This window comes from Manduca sexta, chromosome 13 (genome assembly GCF_014839805.1).
Source record: "Manduca sexta isolate Smith_Timp_Sample1 chromosome 13, JHU_Msex_v1.0, whole genome shotgun sequence".
Taxonomy (NCBI): Eukaryota; Metazoa; Arthropoda; class Insecta; order Lepidoptera; family Sphingidae; genus Manduca; species Manduca sexta.
This window is the reverse complement of record NC_051127.1, coordinates 3,686,842-3,708,722: the sequence shown is the minus strand read 5'-3', so window position 1 is coordinate 3,708,722 and position 21,881 is coordinate 3,686,842. Positions and strand designations below refer to the sequence as shown.

General features: G+C 34.3%; 1 protein-coding gene across 1 annotated transcript; it reads right to left on the bottom strand.

Moving 5' to 3' along the window:
* Positions 1–138: 138 nt before the first annotated feature.
* LOC115453126 (protein phosphatase 1A) lies at positions 139–21,823 on the bottom strand. The gene is made up of 4 exons (XM_030181775.2): positions 20,666–21,823; positions 16,696–16,813; positions 4,978–5,122; positions 139–3,783 (listed from the first exon to the last, which is right to left on the bottom strand). Exons 1-4 carry the CDS (start codon positions 21,476–21,478, stop codon positions 3,684–3,686), a joined length of 1,176 nt encoding a protein of 391 aa, XP_030037635.1. The 5' UTR covers positions 21,479–21,823; the 3' UTR covers positions 139–3,683.
* Between the last annotated feature and the right edge of the window lie 58 nt (positions 21,824–21,881).

Here is a 21,881-nt window from a genome sequence, read left to right as displayed (position 1 = left end):
TATGCTTTAGCGCACAATCTCGTCATGATCTGAGTAAAGCAATGTTGCCAAGGTTTTATAGTTAAAATCATCTGAATAACTCTATTTATATTCGACACCCATACCCGATCCCTATCAACACAAATAAAAAAAAAATAAACGATCCATTGCAATGGTTCAGGTATTTATTGTTCAAGCGCCTACTAGATACCGAGACACACTACGTCCTCTCGTCCGAAAGCGATTGTACGTACCGACGTGAAGCCTACGCGCCGTGGTTACGAGTAAAACAACCCACCGCTAACATTTGGTCTAATCAAACGAGTTACGAAAAGAAACTAAATTAAAAAATAACTTATAGCACTATGGAAACAATGCAAAATAGGTAAAAATAAATGACGGGCTTAATGGAAAATATGTGGCTGTCATTTCGTTTGGCATCTAATACAGAGAGATATATGACTTTAATTTTAGTAATGTAAATATTGGCTTGTTTAATCAATAACTCTAGCAATGCTTGGCACACAAGTCTTGAAATGCGATATAGAAATTTATTAATTATAATACGAATGATTATTATGAGTCGAATGCAAATTAAATTCCAAGTGTTGCTACATGCCAAAAAAACCTACCACAATGAAGATATTCTTGAGACTAAATGTATATTCGATGCCAAACGACGTGTGGAACTAACAGTGGAAACAGGAAGTCTGGTGTCACACGCATGGCGTTTCTACTATTAGAAATGTTTCTAAAACAACACTGGTCAACTTTTTCCCAAACAAGGCATTATAATCATTTTGTAACGGAAATAGGGTGTTAATTACAGTAAAACATTTTATATTGAACAGTGTTGTAAGTTCAAATACGCATTAAATTATGAAATCGCCATAACTCGCGTCCGAAATATATGTAACATTCGCAAAACTGTTATAGTAAGAACTTTATTATGAATCATAAACTAGACAATTTGGGCATTTTATTTTTATGTTACGTTACAAACTATATCAGATATGGTATTTGTTTTATTCATATAAAAATTTGAAACACGCAAATTTAACTCAAAAATGTGTGATATTTAGTAATCATTAATGGAGACAGCCGAGAGAAGTCACCTGATAGCAAGTGATCAACACCTCCAATGAACTACTTCAATTCCAGAGGAATCATAGGTGCTTTACTGTTGTCTACTTACATTTTTAACTTTCCATATTGTTAGCACATTCTACCATAATAGTAGACTTTAGTAATTACTGGCAACACAATTTTGAGTTACATTTGGCACACCCATCATTAATATCCCCATGTACAGTACATACACTTATTAAATTGGTGAAAATCGTATCATAAACGGCACATTTTGACATATTTCTATAATCAGTATAACTATAAGGAAATTGGATCAGGCGCGTGAAAATATGTTGCCAGCTTTAAAAATATTTGACTAATTGTTGGAAGTATTTATTGGTCGAGTCAAATAATTATTAATTACGAATTTCAATTGTAATATTATTTGTAAAATATACAATGAAATATATAATGCCCCGAAAGATAAACTTTGGCTAGATTATAAATGCGCCCGATCCAAATACAAACAATTTTTTATTCTAATGAAGTCATGACAGGTACAAAAGTAGTCACTTTCCCATTCTTTTATTTACATGTATAGTAACCGTCATACGCAGCGGATATGAAGATGCACGAGTGTTGGTAACGATGTAATGGTTTTCGAAGATGCAGTCATAGAGCTTTCAACATGGCAATAATATAATGTCAATAGCGGAATTCTAGGATATTTTATTAACTAACTTTAATAGCAGTGTTATTTTAATTTATTCGAATATTGGTGTTATAAAGCAGTGTATTTAAAAACGAAACTTTATTTCAACATTTAGACTGTTAAGGAGAATCATAAAAGCACCCACAGTATAACAAGTGCTTTTTCTGATAACAATATTATTTATTTTCAGTATCAAAACACGCATGTTATTCCAGCATATTAAATTAATGTTTACCAACTGTTTTAATTATCAACACATTTTTTAGTGTAACCGATAGTCAGTTCCATTTCGTATTCAAGCCAGCATCAGGTACACTCTAAAAAAAATTAATTATCTTTTTTTTAATGCTGTTAAAAAGCTCTAGAACCGCGCTTTCTGCCTTCACGCGTCGAAATAATGCATTAAGTTTCCTTTTCTAAGTACGAAGCAATTTTAAAAGCACGCCGAATTTATAAAATACATGTAAAATTAAATTTAGAAGCATTTTAGGTGGCCAGCTGACTGAAAACTCCTTCAACTAACACTGACGAAGATGCGATAATTTCGTCTTGTTTAGTCCATAAATAGCGCCTCAGTCAGTCAGCACCTAAAATATTGTGAGATGAAATAAATGATCCACAAATGTATGAAATAAAAACAAAGTAAACTAACTATTTAAAATCCCATGCATACAATTCCCGAATAATTATACTTATTGAGACATTTGTTGAGAGGCGAAACGAGATCTCTCTTTAAACTTTATCGTAGTTTCCCGTAAGCGCCCCCACAAACCCCCCTGGCCCTACATTTACAATGACAATAAAAAAAAAAAAACTTTTCGCACATTTCGGATAATGACTATGCATTTGTATAGAAAAATATGTACAAAAAGAACAAAAAAACTAATTATTATCAATATATTTTTGAAATCTATTTATTTATAGCAATAAATTTCTCTTAGGCTCACCATAAACGAACGAAAATTGCGAGGGGGTCAAATTATTCCACTAAGTGACTGGCCATCTTGAATCATAGACAATAAGAACTGACGCCATAAACAGTGAGGTATGTGGAAGTATATTTTTTATTCTCTATACCCATTAGAATGTCTATATTAAACATTTAATATTATGATATTCACGAATGGCCAATGTTAACACGAAACAATCTAATCTACTAAAAATAATAATAAAAAAATGTAATGCGTCCGAACTTGTTGGGTCGCGCCCATCATTCTAAGTGTTTGGTTAAAGTATATATTTGGATAGTTTATTGTGAACAAAATGAGGTATTTGTGCCACATTATCTGTATAAATCTTTAGATTTTGGTACAAAAGAAAGGTGTGCGCGGGCAAGGAAAAGTTTTTTGTCCTGTGGTTTTTCAACGAGGACACAACAACGCCCCACGCAACTAAAGAGTATTACATACAACATTTATCATGAAATTATTACCGCACTTGCCACATTCGACAATCGGAGACAAAAAAGATCTATTTTACCTATGGACACAATTTAACGGTATATTTTTTATACAAAGCTGGCAACATTGACTCGACAATCAACACAGACGAAGTACTATTTAGCGGATTTCGTATTAAATCGAAACAAAATTACAACTATATTACCTTCAGTATGTTATGTACAGGTTACAGCGTGGCCGACGCGACGTTCACAAAAATACAAAGTAATGTAGCCGCAACTCCGTTCGATTTGTACTAATTTTGTATTCAGCTAAGTTTACGCGACGAAATCGCACACCACTCATATCGGTTATAATTTGAACTCTAAGATAATTAATTAAAGAATTAATTTTCTAAGTTTGCTCCATTTTACAATATAGGGAAACTTTGGTTTTTAGTAATGGCAACCCCGCCTGTACGGTGTACACTGATGGCTGTGTGCGGTGTGTGTGTGCGATGTCGCCGCGTGCGGTAATGTACGCGCTTAGTTCACGTCCGCCATGTCGGTCTGACAGTCGAACGTCTCCGAACTGTCCTTGTGGTCTGGGTAGTACTCCCTGTATATTTTGTCCAGTAGCGCTTGCCTGGAAACATAATGAATAAATTAATAAAAACTTTCTCACCAATGTGTTTTCAAAGACATTTGTTCCAAATCATTTAGTCTCAATGAGCAAAATTTATAACCCTTCCGTAAGCCCTGTTCGCCATTTGAGTTCAAGAACATCAATAATTCTTTTACAGTGGGGGGTGTTTATGGACTATGTGGACACACCTGTCCGTAATCTGGTTTATGAAATTAAAAATCTTACTGGAAAGATACCGCCAGAACTTAACTATCATCAAATCCCTCGTGCAATCTCGACTGTTTTGACATGTCCGTTAGTAAATGTCAGATATCTGACTATCAAAGCTTCGGTGCGGTCGACCCTTACCGACTCTTTTATCCGCACTCGCCTTATATTCTCTTTGTCAGTCTCCTATCATCCTGATTCTAAACACTATGTTTTTTCTATAAATCATCTTAAAAAAGGGAAACTTCTAGAACTCTTTTACAGTGTAGAAGCAAATCGTAATTTTTCACCAAGTTTATCCAATTTCATACCAATTTGTGGCATTATTACTGGCGATAAAAATGTTCCTGCCACACAGCAATAGAACATTTGAGTAGTAAACCAACTAAAAACAACCTAGACACGCTATATTGATTATTTCTTGTATGATTATACGTAACCTGGGTGAAACGACATAATATTTCGTTGGAATGAGCATTTTTAGAAATGAACTGTCATTGTTATGAATTATTCAATAAGAAAATGGTATTTAATTTTTAAAATTTACAATCCTTATGGGGAAGTATTGAAATTTTCAGTATTGTAAGAGCAAAAACCAATTTTTTTTAACATTTTTATAACTACAGGGTGTTCACTTTTAAGGTCAAGGAAAGTGTACATAATGCCACTATACATTTTGTTTTAGGACAACTCGACGGACACTTCGTAGCTATTATTGTTGTGGGTTTGCCGTACCAGAATGTATTTTTCATTTTGAGCTATTTAGCCAAGTATTTCTATGCTATGATCATTTTCTTTTTGGCCGCAACCTTTTGTCTCCCTGCTGTTATTGCTCGGTGAAGCGACTTCACTGCACCTGGCATTAAGCTAAGTGAAACCCAAGGAAATTGTCAACAGACAAGCGATTAAAGTATCCCTTGACGATCAGCACAATTATGCCGGCCTGTTAATGGGATAGTGGCGACCTACTGTGGTGTGTATACGTACTTAGCAGCGAGTCCTCCCCCAGGCGGCAGGCCGGGTATGTTCTCGTGCAGCAGCTGCTTCAGCACGCAGGAGAAGTGGCAGGAGGGGTCGTCGCGCGCCTCCGCGCCGCCGCCCGCGCCGCCGCCCGCGTTGCTCTCGATCAAAGCTGCAACAACACAATAAAGTCATTTCCACCATCGTACAAAAAAGAAATTGTTTTTTTTTGCATGCACGGCTTAGTGACTCCATTCTACCTGATGGTAGTTAGGCGTCCAGATAGTGTTGATTGATGAGAAATGAGTATCCCTGGCGTTTACATGTGTTGTATTATAAATGATTTAATTCATAGACATTATTATCTTAACTTAATGACGAGACCAACATGACTTATTGATCCGCACCATGACAGTCTACGACTTGTCAACACCTTTAAAAACTCTTAAATATTTGTGCATGCTAAGGTGATGCGCTCGAAAGAAACAATATTGTTGGTAAGATGGTAATTAGCTGACAGAGTAATAATGATATTACTATCGCGACATAGCATGCGTTAATTCTATTCCATTCTATATTTAAACTTTCTATTCAAGTGAGGATTAAAATTACCTACGAGACACCAAGGTGCGATGATTACCACCTCGATGAATTAACCCTTCAACGAATAAAAGTTACTTTAAACACGCTAACTCGAATAGGTCTGTACCCATTATTCAGACTGTGGTCTTGCCACCCGGCGACGACTGCTCACGCCAGTTTCATGTAAAAACTTTTTATTGTTGCGCATAAATATTGCTCATTTTATTTTTATTCAACTGACTATAGGCACAACTCACGCGACCTAGCCAACAAACGTCTAAACGCGATCTTGACATTGACATCCGACCTTGAACTTGTGGTTGAAAGGGCATATTTCGGTTGTAATCTGGAAGCTTTTGATTGAGATATGAATCGAGCATTAGTCATTGAAAATTGCATTGGAAAAGTCGTACGAGACGAATTCCAAAATTTTGAACTTATCTTATTCACCTGTAATTAGATCAGTATTAAACGTTGCTCATAAAAAATTCTCTCCAATTTTACTTTTGAATAAAAATGCTGTCCAATTTAAAACCAACTCCCGCCTTCCAAGAATAAAATAAAACTCATGAAGAGAAAATAGACAATACCGCATAGCGGGCTCGCAATAATGCAATTCTTTGCATTGGCGACCTCACAGGAATCCACGCGATGCCACATACGGCAGTGGCACCGAGGTTACTTTAATATTAACATTACATGACTCATAACTTAGTGTTCAACTATATACATTGCATTGCATCCCTTTTCATAGGTAGGCAGAATTATATCATATTTACATTTCGCTTGCTATGTTAAGTGTCATTTTATATGGGACGAACGTACTCTCATTTACCTGGCAGCAATTCTAGACTTGACTGATACTGACCAGGAAAGCTTAACACCACTTAACCCGACCCTAATATAATTTCACATTATACACTTTAGTTTTCAATAGACAGGTATTCCTTCCTCTATAGCTATTATCTTTGAAAGTTATCTTAAAGCACACCCTGTATAAGCGATACACCACTACTTATATTCCTCCGTGCGCGTAATGCATTTAAAAAGGAGTACAATTTTTCTCAAGTATTAATATAGACTATGCGATGGTTTAAAGGCTAATTGACAAGTGACATTTATTTTTACATTGAGTGTAATACATATTTGGAATTAGCACATTTTACTGTTTTCTGAACATTAAAATTTTTCGAAAAAAAAATATCGCTTGAGTCAATTAGCCTTTTAACTGTTGCATGGAACATAGTATATTTTGCTGTTGTATGGCATTTCTGTCCCATTTACGGATACTTATTAATATTAACATATAAATTATAACAGGTCGATGCTGAACACATGCCATCTTTAACATTAAGGAATTAAGGTTTTTGTTAGCAGTGTTATCTTGGCAGAATTCATAATATTGTACCTTCGAATTATTTATGGAAAAAATGCAGTTAGACTTTTTTCTTTACATTAACATAGCATATAAAATTTATTATTTTGAGTCAACTGTAGAACAAAACAGTGGTAGAACTGATAATTCTGTCTATGTTACGAATGGGTGAGTATTTCTAGTTTTATCGCTGTTTCATAAAAGGAGTACTGCAGTTACATACTTTCAAATAGTTTTCTAGTAACTAAACCACTTATTTTTCCGTTTTCCCTCCAGCGCTATACCTCATGATATACAAGCAATGCACGCAAGTAGTAGGCGGTGTTGATCAGTCACATGAGACATGCTTGATTGCTTATATCTTGCTTAAAAATGTATTAAAAAGTACCTAAAGCAATTCGTTTCATCATAATTATTTGTATTCGAGCCATTGATTTATCCACGGCTGCCTTGACTATCTAATTTATTAACTTTTAAGTGGTCATACACATTATATTGGTTATTGTGTAACGCAACCTTCGCAGTAATTTTTTTTTTCCAATATAATTATAATATTTTTGTAACTTAACCTTCTTCGTTAGAAAAAGACAACTAAGTATGACTAAAATATAATTGATTCATAAGGAATAATATGTTCACAGTTAAATTATTATTAATTTATGACAAGATAATTCGTCTAAGCGCCACGTCAACCGTAACCAGTAATGATGTAAAGTTCTATATGACACTGCATTGCGCTCGTTAATTTGTCACACTGAATGCTACATACTGTGCCATAAGGTCCTCTAACTGTACTACGAATTTGATTTATTAACTTATCTTTAAAATAACACTAAATTTGACTAAAACTGTGTGACAGCATATTTATTTCTTTACTCAAGCTTTTCTTTAAAAGGCGAGTCAATTGTACTGTTCATAGAATTATTCTTTCGACTAAAGTCTACATTATTTACGAATCGTATCGATTCATGACAGGTAGGTTGTTCACGTATTCGCCTTACAACAGTTTTTATGTGTAACTTCAACTATACATTTTTAAATCTAAATCAATTCTTTCAAGGTACGCGGTATGGATTTTTCTGGCTACGAATTAAGTTCCTAGAGCGCATTAAAAATAATCACACACCTATACATCTTAGTTAAGATCTATCTTACTTTATATAATTTGACCCATTTTGTGATGTAAAATACTTGTACCAATGTCAGCAAATGTAATACTAATTTGGCTGGACCTTCGCGCTCCTTTTAAAGTTCAAAATATAATAGGCATTACGTTGTTTATATTCATATTATTATAGTGAATAGCTTATCAGCAAATAACCACTTAAAAATATTCTTCTATTTCTTGATATTAATAATCTATACTTATTAAATAACTACACTAACTCGTTTAACTAGTTATTTTATAAATATTAAAAATTCCAGATAAAATTAACACCTCCAGCTAATATTGCATCCGCACCCGACACTCAATATTAAACCATAATAATCCAGTTTCCAGCAATTTCATACAAGCGTGCCATTCACGATTACGTAAAGTGCTCGAGCAAAATCGATAGACAAACTCAACAAGATTACCAGTGCATAGGGCTTCACACTTCAAATACGTGCACTCGACGGAATTCTCACAACGGCCTACAACTCAGTTGCGGACGCACTTTCATTGCTTTAACCCCTTCATTCAGAAAAATTTAACGTATCTCCAAAAGGCAAACAAGTATTTAGGGTCAGGACTAAAGCAATGAAACTAAGTCGTCAGAGTTTTCAAAAACACTTTAATTAAGCAGATATGGTAACAATTAAAAATATTTAGATCACAAAGTACAAACTCTTCGAAGATCACGCGAGAGATAAATTTTGTATAATATCACATGTTTAAAGTTATGTTACATTTTAAGTTACATTCGTTATACATACATACTAAACGTACAGGGTGGTTCGAAAAGGCATGAAGTAAAAAATATTAACAAATCATAATGCCAATTATAAAAACGATGTGACGGTATCCAAAGACATTTAATTTTAATTTAAGAATTGATTTTCTATTATGACATATTTGTTTTATTACAATTTAATTTATTTGTTATATAATAAATTGTGAATCGATTGCAGTTAATTTTGTGCACCCACAAATGCCTTTTGGGGCCATCCTGTACATAAATATATTAAAATACACTTTCATGCAAAATTAACACGTAAATTGGACGAAAGATTATTTTATAGAATATTAAAAATAGTCCAAGACAAGTTAAAACACTACATAAAATGTTAATATTAGATAACCCAACGGCAATAAATAAATAATAAAAACATCGGTATATATAATACATGATTAACAATTCAACACAAAATAATTCGATACACGTTTGTACCCAAACAATCATAAATGGCATCTTGAATCTTGATGGAACATTAAAAATGATGGCTGCAGTTGTTTTAGCCACACAGAAATATATTCTTGTTTGCATATTTTTTTCTTACATATTGTTAAAAACTTTATTCAAACAAAGTTCTTTCCACGCTCCAACCAATGTTCAGATTTTTGCGTGACTACACCCAATAAAAAAAAAGATAATATTTCTTTGTAGCTATAACTACATAGTTCTGAAGAATGAGACAAATAAGATAATTCTACATCTAACACTATCTGAAAAGGAGAAATGTAGGTAAAGATTAGAATTAAATTAAGTGTATATTGTATAAAGATTAAAATTTAATTATTGGCAGACTTTGACAACTTTTCAAAAAGGCAAGGATTTTTATTCGTACGTGAATCAAACTTGATTAAAATATTTTATGATTAAAAGTTTAACTTTAATTTTTATGACTTAGATAGATGGCGCTTACAGAGAAAAATATTGACTATACATTACTAACTACCCTCATAGAGACACGTAATAATTAAAAGGCGTAGGACAGTCTCTGGGTAAAGGTAAGGATTATATTATATAGGTACGCATTTTCACCAGCTTTCCCTTAACTTGAGTGGAACTGAAATAGTTTTGAGGTGACCTAAATAAAATAAAAAACAGCAAACATATTTTGAAACTCCAACTATGATGTGCATACTAAGTGAATAAAATTTAAGTTTTTAGTATTTTAACAATTTCGGATCTCCAATTGGTGGCCCATTAAATAGTAATATGTTTTAACTCAAGTTTAAGTAACGCTGTTAAAAAGGTGCAATTAAAAACTAACTAAACTAGATCCCCATGAGAATGCATTAAGGAATATCAACATCATTATCTATTTAACCGTGTCACTGGAGGTGCGGACCAAATTATAACTATTATCATTAACAGGCACTCGTCTTATCTGCTGATAAATTATCAATATATACAAGTTGTGAGTCATAGATTGTGGCGCACAACGTTCGCGAAACACGACACGAGTTTCTTAGAAACACTTATTCATACGAGTATATTCCTAATATCATAGTGTCGTTGGCATTTTTAATATTTACGTCTAATTTAGAGTTTAGGTATATTTGGGGCATGGTATAGAAATAGCACTAGACGTATAACTAAAAAAAATGTTTAGGCATCTCACAGCTACAGTGGATGCACTTAAAAAAATAACCTAATAAGGTCTAAACTTATGGTTATAATTTCGTTTCAAAAAAGATATGTCTCATTAGTACATCTAATACGAAATCAATTAACCCTCAAAAACATGCACCAAGGACCAAAATACATTACCACTGTCACAGGATACACGGTTACTTTCACAAATACAGACCATATTGCGCCCTCATCGCTATTCCGTATGTATGCGTATGCGCAGACTATGTTAGCTAGGTTAATTATTTATTTAAGCACCGTCGTCACATTTTGCCTGACACGTGTGGCACATTGAATATGATGTACTGTCAGATCGGACGCAGTAACTGTTCCTTACAAGCCGGATAGACTACAAATGTGATGTTATAGTCTATTTTAATAATCGTTGCATGGCGCTTAGACTCTTTTGGCAGACTGGATTAATTTGAGACTAGATTTTTCATTGTATTGTTTGTAAGTAATTAATACTTTTAACGCCATCTGCCCGAAAAAAAGCAACGCTGCCCACATCTTAAAAAAATAAAACATTGCATGGCACTGTACTTTGTCCCGATGAGAAATTTGGAACGTTTGCAAGTAGTAATACGTATTATTTATTTTGCCACCAAGCAATAGGGCGTAAGCACTGATATGTAGCAGTATAACGAAAATTTTAACCAGTATAACTACAAAACAGCATCTCGGGGAGTCGAGCGCAACACATAGTTTAATAGTTCAAACTTCTGATAGAAATTTGCATTGTTTGTGGACATTGTACAGCCATGGCGCTTGACACTTTTCGGAAAATCAACTTATTTATAAAAAACACTACAAAATATGGTTAGCCTCGCAAAATTTAAATTATATTCCACATAACTGTACGAATCATACATCTTTAAGCTAAAGCTATAAAACATTCATTCATATGATGCATCGATTTATTAGGTCGATTCTTAAGAAAGGTATCCGGGTCATAACGTCATGGTTGCCTGAGCTTGCATCGATCAAATGTTTCTTTATACCGAACGAAACTACTATCCAGTCTGATATATAAAATATCATGTGATATCATTTATTATTTTCATGTGACTCGTATAAGAAATTTCGAGATTATTCATTGAGATCTTATTCCATCGTCTTAGTGATTATTTTTCCAACTAACGAATTTTTATGGGCATATATTGTATCAATAGAGCTGCAATTGAAAAAGTAACTATTCTGCATCAGCTGATATTTAGAAAATTTGGTAGATTGGCTGAATTTTTTTTTACATTTCAAGCATTTTTAGACGAAGTGGAATTTTAAGTTATTGCTGTTTTTATTGGCAGTCGATATATAGGTAGAACAAACAAGAAATTGGGCCAGTGAATGGTAAATTATCACGTTCAAAAACACTAGAAAATTCGTTACATTATTTAAAGTCTGTCGGCATTTAGAGTCTGACAACCCCTATTATACCATTTGATAAATTAATAATAATAGCAGCCGTATATTATACAATGCCTCACTTCTGGGTACCCTTGCTTACGACTGAGAAAGTTAATAAATTAAATCATTAGGTAATAATTTCAGAGTGCTTTCATGTACTCAGTTTAACAACCCATCGCCGGATCACTGATGGGCGGTTGTTCAAAATTGCTTTTATTGTATAAATTGTTTTATCAAACTATCTAAACGGCCGTCGTGCTTTTAATGGATTTTACGTCAGGCTTCTATTTAACCACGAGCGATGGCTTCATATACGTTAAAAGCTAGCTATTGATCGCGGCTTCGCTTACTTAGAATTTGGTATCTTGACTTTGAAGTTAAAAACTTAAAAATAACGTAATTATGGCATGAAGCTCATTAAGACAAAAACCACATATTAGTATTTTCTTCATAACTCCATGACAAATAAACAAACAATGAGATCACAACGTCTATAGAATTGATTCAAACATTCAATCATCAATACATATAAGAAAACTATAGTCCGCTATACGGCTCTTAATTTGCATGTCACGTAAGAACGGCTAAATGAATTTCGATGCAATTTTGTCTATTGTTAGTTCTCAGCAAACATTTATATTGTAGAGTAGATATGAAAAATATTGAAGGGGTAATTGCATCCAAATTCCATATGGAAATCTACAAAAAAGGCACAAGCATGATACCTACAAAGCATAACACTGTGAGTAGAAAAATTCCCACGCCCATGTAGATGGTAATAATGTATACAGCACTAACAATGTATTCTCCGGCATACAAAATAAGAATATTTTTTCATTTTATTTGCTACCTATCTAAATATTATCTAGTTTTTTTTTTTTTTTAAACTTGCTTTATTTAGCTTTATTAATTAAAACTGCGGAATCCAACACAAATACATATTGGAAACAGACTTCAAGTTTCTTTCCCAAGACATATCATATACGTAAAACTACGTAATCTGCAAATTTTTCTAGCTCATTGTAAGTGCAACACCCAGATACATTGTTTTAATAACAGCTAGTTGTAATTCAAATCGCGTGCGTTTTAACATGGAACTAACCGCTGACGACATAATCTATGTAGTATGTACCCAGTAGTAAACTATTGTAATGTGCAATTATTCAATTCGATTTAAAAGCAAAGATGTTTTGCACTAACTGCTTTAGATGAATGTGTGTGTGTGTGTGTGTGTGTAAAAAATGTATGTGAAAAGCGTTTGCCTGATATAAAGCCAAAAACAGTAGACAAATAACATAGCCCTCCATTTCAAATTTTGCATGGTATTGCATAATGCTCATAATTTTCTTTTTTATAGTACCCGCCAAATTCAATCATGTCAACATGTTTCAAACGACATTCCTATTTCCTAAATACGATTTCCAAATTTTCTACTATATGCAACGTCCTCTTGAAATCATGAGAAAATCACGAGCATTATGATTTAAAGACCTTCAAGATAAGTCCTAAGCGACAACAACTAACTGGTCCGCACTAAATTTTTGTCGAACATTGTAGATGAATGTTATACGTAATGATCACTTAGCATAAGATGACCCAATTATTTGCTTTCAAACAAAATTATTGCACTCAGAGAAGTTTTGGATCGAATGTTACATTATTAATTTAACTATACTATTTGTACTACAAGAGTATTATTAAATTGCATAATTTGAATTTCATTCCATAATAAAAATACTTTCACATAGCAAAATAACAAAACATTTCGCATGCAAATTATAATACGGAATGAAAATTAACTTTAAATTTGTACTTTGTAAGTCTTCGCTGTTAGCCTGAAATGAATTTTACAGCAAAATTTTATGCTAAATTCATAATTTGTACATTTCGAATAAAGGGCGTGCACAAAAAAAACATTAGTATGGTCGCAAATATAATATTGACCAAAGACAGTTTGTGCCTTCAACGGTTGCCCTGGTACGACCTCCTGTCTATACAATACTTTATTTCATTAGAAATTGTGTATAACGTAAACGAACAGCAGTAGCGAATGGTCGATATAACCTTATTCCTACCGGCTTCCCTTTCGTATCTTATGTAAAATCGAATTATAAATCATTAAAACGATTTGCAGATGGTATTTATGAATATTAGTATCTTTATGTTATATCGGGTTCCCTTTTGAAAAATTCACCCTTTGACAAACAGATGCTACTATGATTTACTTAGGTTTTGTCTGAACGTCAATATTGGCGAATTAGACTAAAATAAATTAATATAAAAAAGGATTAAGTCAACATTGATCTATGTAAGATTGAAATGATGAGACAATATCTGTTTACTCTTCATATGTTCAATTGATATAAAATATATTCTCTAGGCCAGTGTTTCCCAACGTGGGACCACGCCCTACAGGGGAACAATTTGATAGACAATTTAAACAGAACTTTCAATTTTTAATTATAAGTTTTGAAATTTTACTTAGGATGTTTTGATAACAATGTCATAGGTAGTGATTTCTTCCTAAAACTTATTATTTATATTTCTTAAGGAAACAAAACAATTTTAAAGGTTAAAAATTATGTATGGGAGGCATGGCCTAAAAAAGGTTGGGAAACACTGTTCTAGACTGTACACGCTTCATAACCTCGAATAACCACGTAACTATAAAAAATACGAAATTATGATAAATTAATCCTTGAAATATATGTGTCCAAGTGTAGCTTTATTCCATATTTTGTTTCGATGATAAATCAACTACCGTTTGTAAAAACTACTCAATGGGGCATTGTTATGACGTAAATAAGGTAATGATTATTCCTTATAATATTAAATTAGTAAACAAAACTTTGTACTGCTATATAGGAATATTTCTTGAATGTCTTAAAAATTCATAAAACATGAACTCTCTATCGCTGGTTCGATATTCGCGGCGGGACGAATGTTTCTAAGGTTCGCAAATATTTGCTTGTTTGGATTTCCCGACCAAAAGCCTCTCAGTTCATACAAATAACACAAATTAATTGTATATTAAGCTACAAAAATTGAATAACAGGAAAAATCGTTAACATGCTATTTTATACCTAAACAGAAATTCATAGGGTCGAAATTGTTTTATCATTACAAAACTAACCAAGCATGATCAAGCAGTAAGGCGTTAATAATTACAGTTATGAAATAATCTTCATAATTTTATTTCCTATTCAACTTCGCGTAAGTGTAATTATTTAGCATTATCTCATTGCATAACGTAAAAGTGAACTCGTTCGAACCGCGCCACTTACGAAATGGCTGTATAAATACTTTTAGTCAGTTGAAACAATAAAGATGTTTTTGTCCTATAATGAAAATATGTTTTTTAAAATTCCGTATGGATTTATAAAAAAGATACGACCGATTATAATATATTGGAGAAAAAAAAGTATAAGCACAATATGTAAGGGATAAAAATAATCGACTTTTAGCTGGAAGGAGTTAAAATTAATTTAGACTTGCTCAGGTTGTTAAGAAGTTGATATTCGGTTTCAAACCGGCCGGCATAATTGTGGCGACTGGCGAGGGATAATCATCACTCGTCAGTCGACATTCTATTGGACTCCACTCCACTTACCATCATGTGCACTGGGGTCACTTTGCCTTCCCCTTGTAAAAAAGAAGTGTACTTCTTCCATCTTGCGAACAAGAATAATAATAAATTATGTTTTCTTCCATCGTGCCGACAACAAAAATAATAATAAGTTATCTTTATGACAAATTCATAAATCGTTCAAAATCGTTTATAATAAAGGCACAACCAGTTACCCAATAGTCATAAAACAACATCGAACTACGAGGCGGTAGAAAACTTACAACTTAATATGTAAAATTACATATTTTGTTACTATATGTATATCAATTTGGACCTAAAACCTAATACTAAACTAATAACAAAACAAAATAAACTCGACATCCTCTATGACATAGGGGATAATGATATTTCACAAATTCGACTTCACATTCGAATCCGGGACAAATATTTGTATGATTCGTAAAAAATATTAGTTTTGAATAATTTTATTTTAGTAGATTCGTTCGCGACTTCGCCCGCTTAAAATACCGGTCATTATTAACAATAAGTTAAAACTGAAGCTTCCCAATATTGAGGCGTTAATCAAATTTACCGTAATATGTATATGTATACCGATATGTAATTCCCTACTTAGAAATTAACGGTGACTGTAGTCTAAGTCCTAGTCTAAGACCTATTTAACTGTTTGATTCAATGTTTTCGAACATTTGTTTACATTTGCTCTACAGTTGCAAGGCCTAGACTAACTGCGCTCGATGGTGTCAATCCAATAAGCGACAACAGGCGCGAACACCTGTCGAAGGTCGCCCGTGTTACGCCGGCCTAATTATTACGTCACGAATTCTAAGGCCACGTTCACGCGAGGGTTAAAATCGTTTTATTAGTTGAGATTTTTCTAAAAACCGTGTGACCGAATCCTAAATGTTGACAGTATTATAGTTTAGTAACATAAAGATCAGATCATATTGGGGCTGGTACCAGGAACTTTTTAAATTATCACCAAAAAGAAACCAAATAGTAACTAAAAATACTCCGTAATATTATTACAGTTGTAATTTGCTATCCTTACTACTCAACTGCATGCATACTCTCTATTGTGTTAGTAACTACTCCACGCTAACTACCGCCAGGTCATCCCCTAGCATCATTACTACCAGTCCTACGCTCTTGGTTCCTCATCTCATTGGACTCTGTGTTCGTCTGTCTGTCTCTGTGCTTGTGTGAGCAGGCATGCAATAATGAATAATAGCAACCTGTGAGTCTCTGTCTGAGCGTCTCGTCCAGCTCTCGGTCGGCCTTTTGCGCTTCGGGATTCGGCTTCGGCGCGGCGGGGAACACCACTAGCACGATGCTCATGTTGTCTTTGCTGCCCTGTAAGAAATATATCGGAATTAATTGGCCGTCAATGGGCTATGTGAATTTTAATGGTTTCTTTCTTAGATACTGCATTAGCTGGTTGTGCAATAATTAAATAGGGACTGGTCTCTTCTACGATAATAATCTTTATACGATATTTATATCCGAATTGAATAGTGTGAAGAGATAATTTAAAAATTAAATCAGTTTCATTTGATGAGATTTAATAATTCCTTATCAGTTATCACTCTTATCCTTTTACCTGACTGGAATGCAGGCTTGATGCTAGTTTCCAAACATCCTTTCAATCTCCTTCATTTTAATAGGTCTTTAATCCTCGGGAGTGAGATCAGTAAACAAGGAAAGAATCCCCACGGTATATTCTCTAGCCCGTGTTGCTTTAATTACTTAGCAATAAAGTGCATTAATAAAGTATCAAGTTACAAAATAAACTGTATAATTGTTAATTATAACACTCCAAGGAGTCTGTGGTTTGGGATTTATCACAAGGCATAACGCGATACTAGATCTTATTCTCTACATTACAAAGTAACTTGTCATACTACACAATTAATGCGAAATATGAAGTATAACTAATGACGTACCGAAATATTTGCGTAATTTTAACAATACAAACTACAACTTCAAATTACAAGGCACCGCATGGCACGGCACTGCGGCTGTTCAGAAACAAGGTGTCATAATCTCCAGAAATGACACTGGACATGTCATTGAAAGTGAAAAACAACAGTACTTGGGCACTGTTTCTTGGCTGCCAAAGCACACAGGGCTCTACAGGAGTAAATTGGTGCTGCTGGTGGGTTATGCTGATGGTAGGATATATTTTACACCCGCCAGGATAGCGACCACCGTATATAAGGTTTTAAAACCCCCCATAAAAACGTCAAAAGTATGTCACGTTCTGTGATCAAAAAACGTAACCATTTGGCAGTTCCTAGTACTCGCTAGACAGTTCCTAAAATGATGCGTTTAAACAAATCTTTTGCTTCGCTTTAAGACTTGTCTTCCGAGAGAAAACAGGAAATAATTGTAATTTTCCGGGCAGTACCATCTTTTACTTAAGGGAAATACATCTCACATACATAACACCACAGCCTAAAGCGAGATTTATATTTGCTCGATAACTTGGTGAAGTCGATTTCCGCAAGCATATTGTATAGTGTAAACAATCACAAACTGACTTTTGCATTTTTTTTATGGCTTGCAGGACTTTTAGCAAAGTCACTTATGTATAGAACTATTGAAATATTTCCGCAAGTGTAAATGGATCCAAAAGTTTTTGAGCTATATATGTCTAAACTAAGCATAATACAACTACTATTAATATATTTCATATATATCGAATGATGGCAAAAAGCTCAGCCTAAAAACCTTTTCCCTTCATAATTCCCAGATCCTCCAAGACCTTAACACATTCACCAATGAGTCAGTATGCATAGTCAATGCAGGACACCTGCCTGAGAAAGCTACAATTAATTTTATCCTAAGGTTTTACATTACTTACTGTACTCATTGTTTGTTGACATCAAAATTCTGAGTTGTCTTCCTGATTCCCTAGCATGGAGTTTATATTTTAAAGGACTAAAATGGTTCTCTTCTATATGACTCAAACCTATCAAATCACATTTTCCTTATTATTTTCAACCATGGTGATATGTAAAATCGGGTAACAACTGAATTATACTCATTATTATTTGTTATTCAAATTCTTAAGACCCTCCCCTGAGCAAATGGTCTTGAAAATTCGTGCCTTACATTTACGGCGCACGAGTTTTGGGCGGGAATAATTTCTTAAATAAACAAAATGTAGTTCTTTACTAATTACGAAAATGTTCCTTATTTAATTGTTTATCTAATAGTCCTTGTATAAAATAATGTGTACTTTAGGAGGAGATGCATAGAATAAACAGTTTTAGTGGCATTTTCATTATGAAATTAATGAAACAAGGTAATATAGAATAAATTTCGAAAAGATTGCTTCTAAAAATAAGATTTATGCCTGCCTTAATGTTAACCGTTAGTCACTATAAAAAATGTTATACCAAGCCAAATTTCAAAAAAGCAAAGCAAACAGTTTAATTAGTGCCACATCAACATTAAGATCACATTATCTTCAAATAATTAAAAAAAATATATAAATTCTGGAAATATGTTTGCATCATTAATTTCTATTTTATTACCTTGGTAATACTTTGGCAGTCATATAAAATGTTAGAAAATCAAATATAAATTAATAATTGACGAGAAGCAATGGGCTGGATTTCCACAATGTGATAAAAGTTTATATAATCTACAAATATTTCCTCATCGGGTTACTGTGGGAATAATAGTTCCTCATAGCTTTTAATGGCAACACAAGACTTGTAAACTTTATATTCATTATTTTTATCTCAAAAATATTCAAAATGTTTTAATTTATTTTGTTTTCAAGCTGTTTTTGATAATAATATAAAGGGTTTTGTCAAGTTTCCAGTAATATATTTGTGTACATTTCAGACAAAAAGAATAGAAATATATGTAGAATTACATACAATCATCCCATAGTGAGACATAAGCAGATATACCAAGCTGTTCTACACAACAACCAAAAAGCATCATAACATCAAGTTCAAAACTATTCTGTCAATAATGAAGGCATAATATTTTTGTAATAACATTACTGTAACTCCATCTAAACACCAACTTGATTCTAACCCTGACAATAGATTTTTATTTATGATTGAGACGAGTCTTGCTTGAGGCCAACAAAATTACAATTATTTTAGATGTAAAATATTAAAGTTAAATATTGAAAAATAATATTAATATAAAGTTATTTTAATTCCATACACCCTAAAGCCATTACTACTACACTATGAGAATTAATAGAGCATCAACATTGTATTTTCAGGCAAAAATATACACACATAGCACATTCACACTAAACACAAAGATTATTATAAAATCAGGCAAATATAAGTGGTATTTAGAAAAAAAGATTTTGTATAGGCTATTATTACTACAGAAAAATTAATGTTGAGACAACATTGAGTAAGTGTCCGCATGCAAATAAATTTTGGGGTGCAATATTATGCAATGTTATGTTTACATAGCAATTGTAAAATTGGTACCATTACATATATTAATTAGCTTGTGTTAAATGCTAATTATATACATTATAATTGCATTATCTCTCTTAATAAAGCTTCACATACTTTAAGGTTAATAAGTGATGTGATGTGGCATTGTTGTCAATATTATTTGGTAAACAAATATTATTATTTGTATCATCTCACTAACTTTGGCACAAGTACTACACAGACAGGTACATAAGATGGATCGATAACATACTCTCTTGGGCTAAAAGTAATCTTTAAATAAAATACAGTGATATTTTATTCAAGGACAAAGTTGTCATATATCAGTGATTTTTTTAGACTTGGTCCAATAGTTTGTGTTTATGTCCAATAAAATTCACAAACTTAGAAGTTTTATTCATTTATAATGGAAATGTAAAAATGTATTATAACACTACTTAATTAATTTGGTGTCCTTATACTGAGATAAAGGCAACATTATTTACAATGTTATATTTGTATTTACTGCTATGTTTGGATATAAGGGAGTGATAACTGTTACCAAAATAAAGTTTTGTTTACTGGCAGAAATATAGTTTTACATTATTTAGCTAAAAATAACTATGCTGTCAACTGTATAATTCAATGTTTTTACTGGGCTTGAACTAAATCTACATGAATGTTATCAACCAGACAGTTTTACCAGGCTATTTATATTATTAGTGACATATTTGTTCAACTTACCTTTCACAGCGGGCATATCATTTTACACATGTGTAATATTTCTTACCTTATAGAGGCAGGTGTCTATGACCTGGTTGGTGATGGCCACCAGGTCGTTGGTGAGCTGCAGCAGCGAGTGCACGTACGCGCATAGCGCCTCGTTGCTCATCACGTCCCACACGCCGTCGCAGGCCAGCACCAGGAATTCGTCCTCCGCCTCCGAGCGCTCGTGCACCGACACCTCCGGCTCCGGCGACACCAGCTGCTCGCACGGCCCGCGGTCCAGCACCTTCTTGTACTCGTAGTCGCCGAGCGCGCGCGACACCGCCAGGCTGCCGTTCACGCGCTGGATCATCACCGACCCGCCCGCCTTCACGATGCGCGACTTCTCCGACGGCAGCTCCGGCTTGTGGTCGCGGGTCGCGAATATCGGCAGCCCGTTTCGCGCCAACACAGCGCGCGAGTCGCCGCAGTTCGCTATGTATATCTGCTTCGGTGACACGAACGCGCACACCGCCGTCGAGCCGGACTTCTCTTCCCCATTGGATAGCTCCGGCAGCTCGCGCATCTTCTTGTCCAGGTCAAGGAAGCCCGCGCGGATCGCCTCCGCTATCTCCTCGCGCCGGAACTCATCCGTCTGCAGGATGCATTCGAGTAGGTTGTCCGCACAGTGCGCGGACACCCGGGCCCCCGCATGCCCGTCGAACACCGCGAAGTATGACCAGTCGGAGAGAGTACCATTCAGTGTAAGTTGCGCGTGATGCGCGTCTTCCATCTCCACGCGCCAACCCTGCATCGACGCCACGCCATAGCGGAGACCGTTTCCTTCGCCGCTCTCGTTGTATTTCTTAGTCTCGGGCTTGTTCAAAAACGCCCCCATGCTGAGTCCTCGTTCACTGTTTCGTTAATCGAACATAGTTTCCACACCATCAGGCACTAGGACTCACGTCGCGACCGATAACGTAAAAGGCAAGCCAGAGCATCACTGGATGATACGATCTCACGGGTGCGATCACGTCAGACGGCTGTTACACTACACTTGAAGCGGTAATGCCTCCACACCTCCTATTTAGTTGTTCCTGATTCACTTTGCTTGAATAATTACGCGAACGTGTTGCGTAGATCTCGATGACAAATCGTGCTCTCGGAATCGTAAAACGAAAAAGCAACTCAAAAAAGAAGAATGAATGGCGGACATAAATAGTAATTGTCTATGATATGATTTTTTAAATTTTATCGGTCATTGTCTATGGATTTTCATTGAATGTAATAAATCTAGAATA

Bases quoted from the DNA above. Each gene is read 5' to 3' on its own strand.
- LOC115453126 (XM_030181775.2), bottom strand. From the start codon at position 21,478: ATGGGGGCGTTTTTGAACAAGCCCGAGACTAAGAAATACAACGAGAGC. The intron at 5,123-16,695 runs GTTGCTATTATT...GTGTTGTTGCAG, and splicing joins GCTCAGACAGAGACTCACAG to CTTTGATCGAGAGCAACGCG. The intron at 3,784-4,977 runs GTACGTATACAC...TTATGTTTCCAG, and splicing joins GGGGGAGGACTCGCTGCTAA to GCAAGCGCTACTGGACAAAA.